The 9,722-nt window shown below is 45.6% G+C and overlaps 1 protein-coding gene across 1 annotated transcript; it reads left to right on the top strand.

Annotated features, from left to right (window-relative positions):
• The first annotated feature begins 7,085 nt into the window (after positions 1 to 7,085).
• On the top strand, positions 7,086 to 9,309 carry LOC125556193 (cyclin-D4-1-like). The gene is made up of 5 exons (XM_048718974.1): positions 7,086 to 7,539; positions 7,648 to 7,734; positions 7,837 to 8,140; positions 8,247 to 8,359; positions 8,602 to 9,309. The coding sequence occupies exons 1-5, from the start codon at positions 7,249 to 7,251 to the stop codon at positions 8,872 to 8,874; spliced, it is 1,068 nt and encodes a 355-aa protein (XP_048574931.1). The 5' UTR covers positions 7,086 to 7,248; the 3' UTR covers positions 8,875 to 9,309.
• Positions 9,310 to 9,722: the final 413 nt, after the last annotated feature.

Below are 9,722 nucleotides of genomic sequence, written 5' to 3'. Positions count from 1 at the left end.
GGCACTATGTCAATAGGTTAGTACCAAAAAATGATATAAAATGACTATAAAATGATTGTAAAACATCAAAGATTGATAATATAACAGCATGGAACAAAAAAATTATAAATATGTTGGAGACGTATCAAGTGGCAAGAGCCTAAGCTCGGGGATGCCCAAGGCACCCCAAGGTAATATTCAAGGACAACCAAGAGCCTAAATTTGGGGATGCCGCGGAAGACAACCCCTCTTTCGTCTTCGTCTATCGGTAACTTTACTTCAGGCTATATTTTTATTCATCACATGATATGTGTTTTGCTTGGAGCGTCTTGTATTATTTGATTCTTTGCTTTTTAGGTTGTCACAATTATCCTTGCTGTACACACCTTTTGAGAGAGACACGCATGAATCGTGATTTATTAGAATAGTCCATGTGCTCCACTTATATCTTTTGAGCTAGGAAAATTTGCTCTAGTGCTTCACCTATATCTTTTTAGAGCACGATGATGGTTTTATTTTATAGAAATTGATGAACTCTCGCACTTCACTTATACTATTTTGAGAGTCTTTAGAACATCATGGTAATTTGCTTTGGTTATAAATTTAGTCCTTTTATGATAGGCATCCAAGAGGGATATAATAAAAACTTTCATATAAAGTGCACCGAATACTATGAGAAGTTTGATTCCTTATGATTGTTTTGAGATATGAAGATGGTGATATTAAAGTCATGCTAGTGAGTAGTTGTGAATTTGATAAATACTTGTGTTAAAGTTTGTGAATCCTGTAGCATGCACGTACGGTGAACCATTATGTGATGAAGTCGGAGCATGATTTATTTATTGATTGTCTTCCTTATCAGTGGCGGCCGGGGATGAGCGATGGTCTTTTCCTACCAATCTATCCCCCTAGGAGCATGCGCTTAGTACTTTGTTTTGACAACTAATAGATTTTTGCAATAAGTATGTGATCTCTTTATGACTAATGTTGAGTCCATGGATTATACGCACTCTCACCTTTCCGCCATTGCTAGCCTCTCTAGTACCGCGCAACTTTCGCCGGTACCATAAAACCCACCATATACCTTCCTTAAAACAGTCACCATACCAACCTATTATGGCATTTCCATAGCCATTCCGAGATATATTGCCATGTAACTTTCCCCCGTTCCGTTTATATGACACGCTCCATTATTGTCATATTGTTTTGTATGATCATGTAGTTGACATCGTATTTGTGGCAAAGCCACGTTTCATCATTTTTTATTCATGTCACTTTTGATTCATTACACATCCTGGTACACTGCCGGTGGCATTCACATAGAGTCATATTTTGCTCTAAGTATCGAGTTGTAATTCTTGAGTTGTAAGTAAATAAAAGTGCGATGCTCTTCATTATTAGAGCATTGTCCCATGTGAGGTAAGGATGATGGAGACCATGATTCCCCCATAAATCAGGATGAGACTCCGGACGAAAAAAAGAGGCCAAAAAAATGAGAGAAGGCCCAAATAAAAAAATGAGAGAAAAGAGAGAAGGGGCAATTCTACTATCCTTTTACCACTCTTTGTGCTTCAAAGTAGCACCATGATCTTCATGGTAGAGAGTCGCCTATATTGTCACTTTCATACACTAGTGGGAATTTTTCATTATAGAACTTGTCTTGTATATTCCAATGATGGGCTTCCTCAAATTGCCCTAGGTCTTCGTGAGCAAGAAAGTTGGATGCACACCCACTTAGTTTTTGTTTTGAGATTTCATAAACTTATAGCTCTAGTGCATCCGTTTCATGGCAATCCCTACTCACTCACATTGATATCTATTTATGGGCATCTCCATAGCCCGTTGATACGCCTAGTTGATATGAGACTATCTCCTTTTTGTCTTCTCCACAACCACCATCTATACCACCTATAGTGCTATGTCCATGGTTCACGCTCATGTATTGTGTGAAAGTTGAAAAAGTTTGAGAACGTTAAAAGTATGAAACAATTGCTTGGCTTGTCACCGGCGTTGTGCATTATTTAAATATTTTATGTGATGAAGATGGAGCATAGCCAGACTATATGATTTTGTAGGGATAAACTTTCTTTGACCATGTTATTTTGAGAAAACATAATTATTTTGTTAGTATGCTTGAAGTATTATTGTTTTTATGTCAATATTAAACTTTTGTTTTGAATCATACGAATCTGAACATTCATGCCACAATAAAGAGAATTACATGGATAAATATGTTAGGTAGCATTCCACATCAAAAAATCTGTTTTTATCATTTACCTACTCGAGGACGAGCAGGAATTAAGCTTGAGGATGCTTGATACGTCTCCAACGCATCTATAATTTTTTATTGTTCCATGCTATTATATTATCGGTTTTGGATGTTTTATATGCATTAATATGCTATTTTATATGATTTTTGGGACTAACCTATTAACCTATAGCCAGTGCTAGTTCCTGTTTTTTTCCTTGTTTTAGAGTTTCGGAGAAAAGGAATACCAAACGGAGTCCAAACGGAATGAAACTTTCGCGATGATTTTTCTTGGACCAGAAGACATCCGGTGGGCTTGGAGTGCGCGTCAGGAAAGCCAGGAGGCGGCCACAAGGTCAGGAGGCGCGCCCAGGGGGTATGGCGCGCCCCCACCCTTGTGGGCCCCTCGTGACTCCACCGACCTATTTCTTCCGCCTATATATTCTCAAATATCCCAAAACCTTCTAGGGGATCCACGAAAACACTTTTGCACCGCCGCAACCTTCTGTACCCGAGACCCCATCTAGGGGCCTTTTCCGACGTTCTGCCGGAGGGGGATTCGAACACGAGGGCTTCTACATCAACACCATTAACTCTTCGATGAAGCGTGAGTAGTTTACCATAGACCTACGGGTCCATAGCTAGTAGTTAGATGGCCTTTTCTCTCTCTTTGATTCTCAATACAAAGTTCTCCTCGATGTTCTTGAAGATCTATTCAATGTAATACTCTTTTGCGGTGTGTTTGCCGAGATTCGATGAATTTTGGATTTATGATAAGCTTATCTATGAATATTATTTAAATCTCCTCTGAATTCTTATATGCATGATTTGATATCTTTGCAAGTCGCTTCAAACTATCGATTTGGTTTGGCCAACTAGATTGATTTTTTTACAATGGGAGAAGTGCTTAGTTTTGGATTCAATCTTGTGGTGCTCGATCCTAGTGACAGAAGGGGAACCGACACGTATTGTATTGTTGCCATCGAGGATAAAAAGATGGGGTTTTCATCATATTGCTTGAGTTAATTCCTCTACATCATGTCATCTTACTTAATGTGTTACTCTGTTCTTATGAACTTCATACTCTAGATGCATGCTGGATAGCGGTCAATGTGTGGAGTAATAGTAGTTGATGCAGGCAGGAGTCGGTCTACTTGACACGGACATGGATGCCTATATTCATAATCATTGCCTTAGATATCGTCATAACTTTGCGCTTTTTTATCAATTGCTTGGCAGTAATTTGTTCACCCACCATAATATTTTCTATCTTGAGAGAAGGCTCTAGTGAAACCTATGGCCCCCGGATATAATCTTATACTTTCCATCATATAAGTTTCCGATCTACAATTTTAGTTTCCTATTTACTTTCTTTGCAATCTTTTTACTTTCCCTTCCATAACCGTGAAGGGATTGACAACCCCTTTATCACGTTGGGTGCAAGTTGATGTTTGTTTGTGCAGGTATTCAGTGGCTTGTGCGTTGTCTCCTACTAGATTGATACCTTGGTTTTCAAAAATAAGGGAAATACTCACTCTACTTTGCTGCATCACCCTTTCCTCTTCAAGGGAAAACCAACGCAAGCTCCAAAGGTAGCATGTATCATCTACATACAGGCAGCCCTCTGTTGGAAATATGCCCTAGAGGCAATAATAAAAGCATTATTATTATATTTCCTTGTTCATGATAATTGTCTTTGTTCATGCTATAATTGTGTTATCCGGAAATCGTAATACATGTGTGAATAACAGACACCAACATGTCCCTAGTAAGCCTCTAGTTGACTAGCTCGTTGATCAACAGATAGTCATGGTTTCCTGACTATGGACATTGGATGTCATTGATAACGAGGTCACATCATTAGGAGAATGATGTGACGGACAAGACCCAATCCTAAACATAGCACAAGATCGTATAGTTCGTTTGCTAGAGTTTTCCAATGTCAAAGTATCTTTTCCTTAGACCATGAGATCGTGTAACTCCCGGATACCGTAGGGGTGCTTTGGGTATACCAAACGTCACAACGTAACTGGGTGACTATAAAGGTAGACTACGGGTATCTCCGAAAGTGTCTGTTGGGTTGACATGGATCGAGACTGGGATTTGTCACTCCGTATGACGGAGAGGTATCACTGGGCCCACTCGGTAATGCATCATCATAATGAGCTCAAAGTGACCAAGTGTCTGGCCACGGGATCATGCATTACGGTACGAGTAAAGTGACTTGCCGGTAACGAGGTTGAACGAGGTATTGGGATACCGACGATCGAATCTCGGGCAAGTAACATATCGATTGACAAAGGGAATTGCATACGGGGTTGATTGAATCCTCGACATCGTGGTTCATCCGATGAGATCATCGTGGAGCATGTGGGAGCCAACATGGGTATCCAGATCCCATTGTTGGTTATTGACCGGAGAGTCGTCTCGGTCATCTCTGCTTGTCTCCCGAACCCGTAGGGTCTACACACTTAAGATTCAGTGACGCTAGGGTAGTGAAGATATGTATATGCAGTAACCCGAATGTTGTTCGGAGTCCCGGATGAGATCCCAAACATCACGAGGAGTTCCGGAATGGTCCGGGGGTAAAGAATTATATATAGGAAGTGCTGTTTCGGCCATCGGGACAAGTTTCGGGGTCACCGGTATTGTACCGGGACCACCGGAAGGGTCCCGGGGGTCCACCGGGTGGGGCCACCTATCCCGGGGGCCCCATGGGCTGAAGTGGGAGGGAACCCAGCCCATAGTGGGCTGGGGCGCCACCCCCCAAGGGCCCATGCGGCTAGGGTTGAGGGGAAACCCTAGAGGGGGCGCCCCTTGCTTGGGGGGCAAGCCCCCCCCCCACCCTTGGCCGCCGCCCCCCCCCCTAGTAGATGCCATCTACTAGGGCCGGCGCCCCCCCTAGCACCCCTATATATAGTGGGGGAGAGGAGGGACTTCATACCCCAGCCCCTGGCGCCTCCCTCTCTCCCCGTTACGTCTCTCTCTCGTAGTATAGGCGAAGCCCTGCTACTGTGACGCCCTGCATCCACCACCACGCCGTCGTGCTGCTGGATCTTCATCAACCTCTCATTCCCTCTTGCTGGATCAAAAAGGAGGAGACGTCTCCCGTCCCGTACGTGTGTTGAACGCGGAGGTGACGTCCGTTCGGCGCTTGGTCATCGGTGATTTGGATCACGTCGTGTTCGACTACATCATCACCGTTCTTTGAACGCTTCCGCACGCAATCTACAAAGGTATGTAGATGCATCCGATGGCTCGTTGCTAGATGAACTCCTACATGGATCTTGGTGAAACGAGTAGGAAATTTTTGTTTTCTGCAACGTTCCCCATCACCCTCGAGGTCGTTGGATCTGCCCAAGCGGATACCGAAGAGGGCCATGGTCAATTATGGTAGAACCACCTCTTGATCACTCTAGACGGATTTTAACACCATTTTGAATTTTTGTAATTTTACGGAGTAACCAGAATTTTGGAACGTTGAAATTCCTGGCCATGTTTAAACTAATTTCAAATAAAATTTAAATATGATCATTTTTTTTAAAACTCGGTTAATTTTAATGAGATCAGAATTCAAAATATTTTTAAACTTTCAAATATTTTGGAAAGGTCCAAAATATTTATATTACGAAAATTGTCAACATTGGTGCTCGAGGAAAAAATTTCTTTAACGCCATAAAATAGCATCAGGATCGAGAAAAGGTATTTTCAGGGGCGAACACTCACTAACATCATAGCAGATAGACCTTGCCGAGCTCTAAAAAAAGCTTGGCATGGAATAAAGGCTGGGATGGCGCAACTGCTATCGGTGACGTGCTTATCGCTCACCTGATTAATGGTAAACAAGTTATTATGTTCTTTGCAAAATGCCCCACTTTTAGAACGAGAAAGCCGGAGAAACGCATATATAAATTAAGATCCAGATGTGGCCAAAATCATGTACACGCGTCTACAACATTGATAGGTGCATATTTGAAGTTTTCATAGTTGCAACTTATCTAGTTTTTTTTTTGCGAATATGCAACTTATCTGAGTTACATCAATGTAACTATGTTAAGATATATTGCATGCCAATAAATGTAAGGTTATTTCTGCAGAAAGAGAAAAATGTAATTTGCCGAACACCCAGGTTTGTCATGCCAACTTTGTAGGAAATGCCATGATCAGAGGCGAAAGTTGCCATTTGGCACAAAAAAGGCAGGAAAATTGCAATGTTGTACGGAGAAATTGCCATCCATTCGATCATGACCTGAGGGCTTTGAGGGCATCTGCCGGGAGCCCTAAAAATCTGATGTTCTCCGTGTATTGGGGTCCAAAAATAAACTAATAGAATTACGTAATCTTAGAGTTGTAAATTTTGCTGAAAATCCCCTCCGCAGAAGAACCATCATGATCATATGTTAGTTGTCATCCCCTTGCTTAACTCGATAAGGCCAAGGTGTCATTGTCGCTCTCGTCACATGTGTCCGTTTCTTTCCTTTTTCTTTCCGTCATCATCTTCTGCAATCATCATATCTCATTTCACGCCGGCTGTACACAGCATCTCTTTTTACGCGTACATGCCAGACCGCAACGGTATATGTAATTATAATATATACAATAATAATAGGAAAGAAATAATGCAGGAATTCACTCACGAAAAAGGAAAACAATCATAAAAAAGGGCCAGAAAAGCATTACGGCGCCTCAAAGTAAACTCGGAAAGAAAAGGGGTTCAACGAGCGAAAGCGCCGTGGAAAATTTGGCTGCCCGAGTCAGCGCCCCCACTTCCCGCTTCCGTTGCCCGTCTTTGCCTCCTGCCCAAAACACCCCTCCCTTGTCCGCACGCCGCTACGTACAAAAGACCCGTCCCCCCCTACCCTCATCCGCCCCTCCCCTCCTCTCCCTCCTTCGCTTCCACACCTCACCCGCTCCCGGCCAGAGGCGGAGCACGAGCCGCACGAGGTCCGTCGAGGAGGAGGAGCAGGCCGTGTATCGTTGCACTATCATTTACCAGGAAGGAAGCGCCGGCCAGCAGACCGATGGCTCCCAGCTACGAGATGGCCGCCTCCATCCTGCTCTGCGCCGAGGACAGCAGCAGCATCTTCGGCTTCGGCGACGAGCAGGAGGCGGCAGCGGGAGCGAGGGCGAGCCCGTCGCCGTACTGCGGTGGCGAGCTGGCCGTGGAGTTCCCGCTGCCGTCCGAGGAGTGCGTGGCCCGCTGGGTGGCGACGGAGGCGGAGCACATGCCCAGGGAGGACTACGCGGAGAGGCTCCGCGCCGGGGGCGTGGATCTCCGCGTGCGGGTGGACGCCGTCGACTGGATATGGAAGGTGCGCTCTCTTTCCTTAATCGACGCGACCTGTCTCGCTCTCTTACCTCTGATTCGTTCCCGTTCGTGTCGATCCAGTGCTTGATGTTAACCATCGGTGTACCCGCAGGTTCACACGTACTACGGCTTCGGCTCTATCACAGCCTGCTTGGCCCTCAACTACATGGACCGCTTCCTCTCGCTCTACCAGATACCGGTAAGGAGATACGTCCACCCTATCAAGAACTGGCCGTCCGGCCATTAATGCACGCCACGCCATTGCACGGCTGATTCATGCGAGCCTCGCTCGTGTTTACAGGAGGGCAAGGCTTGGATGACGCAGCTGCTATCGGTGGCGTGCCTGTCTCTTGCTGCCAAGATGGACGAAACTTCCGTGCCTCAGTCCATCGACCTGCAGGTGGCCGGGGACGCGCGGTACGTGTTCGAGGCGAAGACGATCCAGAGGATGGAGCTGCTGGTCCTGAGCACGCTCAAATGGCGGATGCAGGCCGTCACCCCCTTCTCCTACCTCGACTACTTCCTCCACCAGCTGTGCGGCGGCAATGCGCCGTCGAGGCAGGCCGTCCGGGACGCCACGGAGCTCATCCTCTGCATATCCAGAGGTGCGCACGCACGCACGCACGCAGCACCTTTTTTCGCAGAACCATCGATCTGTCAGAGATGCATCGACCATTTTTGTGTGAAAAATCTCACGCTGTGGCATCGCAGGGACGAGCTGCCTGGAGTTCCGGCCCTCGGAGATCGCCGCGACGGTGGCCGCCGCCGTGGCCGGGGAAGAACACGCCGCCCATAAGGCGGCTTGCTGCACCCACGTAGATAAGGTGAGACGCACACGCAACGCTTTTTTTTGTCCGGGCACCACGTCTCATTTACTGCGTCGCGGCGTGGTTCTTGGCCTTTTGGACCTGCAGCAGTACGCTAGGCATACAGAAAAAAAGTCAGTGCAGTCGCCCCTGTTCTTGTAGCCGCGCGTACTTCTCCAGACACCCTGCAGGGAACGCGTGAGCTGCATTTACACTCTGTAATGTAACATGGCGACTTAATGGCTTGTTGCTTTCTGCAGGAGCGGGTGCTGAGTTGCCATGAAGCGATGATCCAGGCCACCGGCGCCACCGTGCCACCACCTAAAACTGCAGGCCTGCGCAGTGCCTACTCCCCCGCCATGTCTGCTCCCCGGAGCCCGACCGGGGTGCTGGACCTGGACGCCGGCTACCTCAGCTGCACAAGCGATGGCGCCAGCACGACGACGATCACCATGGCATCGTCGCCGCCGCCCGCGAGCTCTGGATTCGACAGCTCCCCGGTCAGCAGAAAGAGGAGGAAGATCAGCAGATGATGATGATTAGGACGATGATATGCTCCACAACCCGACCGGTCTACCCCCCAAAAAAATCTTGATATATTCATTAAAGGTCTCTTCTGTGCGCACCCATCATCGTCATCTCTCGGTGGGTAAGTCAAATGGTTCCCCGGTCAGCAGCAAGAGAGCAAGGATCTCCATGGATGGATGAATAAAGACGGGCCAGACAATGGTGGTCGCTCCCAAAAGAGCAAAGGTTTTGCGCGAAGACAAAGCTGTGGATGCGATGAGATGGGACGCCCAAAAATAAAAAGACAGCGGCCCAATTCCAGAGCTAGTGGCAGGCACCGACTGTCCTAGCTCGATTTTGTTTGTTCAACAAAAGTATTTGGTTAAAAAACATTAATCATGAATTTAAAAATGTTAAATTATGTAAAAAAAAGTTTTAGATATATACAAAAAAATGTACAACATGTATGAAAAAAGTAGGCATCACAGCATACATTCGAAAAAATAATAATCATGTATTTAAAAATGGTTAAAGATGTATGCAAAATGTTCCTGATGTATATGAGAAATATAAAGTGTGTACCAAAAATAGATATATGTTGAAACAAAAAGAAAAGTAAAAAAACACAAAGAAAATTAGTGAAAACCAAAGAAAAAAGAAAGAGAAAAAAGACAGAAAAAATCAGCAGTGAAAAACCGCACGACAGACATTGGAAAAGCAGAAAAAAAAGTAATACTCTGCTACAGTATTGGGTCGGCCTGATGGCCACTTGTAGACGATTCCTAATGGAGATCGGTACGACCGTATGGGGGACACATAGCTCTCGCCGGTGGGGTTGCCCTGGGGTTTCTTTTTTTTTTTAGGATCCCCTGGG

Source organism: Triticum urartu, chromosome 5, assembly GCF_003073215.2.
Source record: "Triticum urartu cultivar G1812 chromosome 5, Tu2.1, whole genome shotgun sequence".
In the NCBI taxonomy this organism is placed as follows: Eukaryota; Viridiplantae; Streptophyta; class Magnoliopsida; order Poales; family Poaceae; genus Triticum; species Triticum urartu.
This window is presented reverse-complemented; position numbering and strand designations above follow the sequence as displayed.

What these genes read in the sequence shown, in the direction of transcription:
- LOC125556193 (XM_048718974.1), top strand. Translation starts at nt 7,249, where the DNA reads ATGGCTCCCAGCTACGAGATGGCCGCCTCCATCCTGCTCTGCGCCGAG. An exon ending in CCGTCGACTGGATATGGAAG is followed by an intron (nt 7,540 to 7,647) that starts GTGCGCTCTCTT and finishes GTGTACCCGCAG; the next exon opens with GTTCACACGTACTACGGCTT. An exon ending in GCTGCACCCACGTAGATAAG is followed by an intron (nt 8,360 to 8,601) that starts GTGAGACGCACA and finishes TGCTTTCTGCAG; the next exon opens with GAGCGGGTGCTGAGTTGCCA.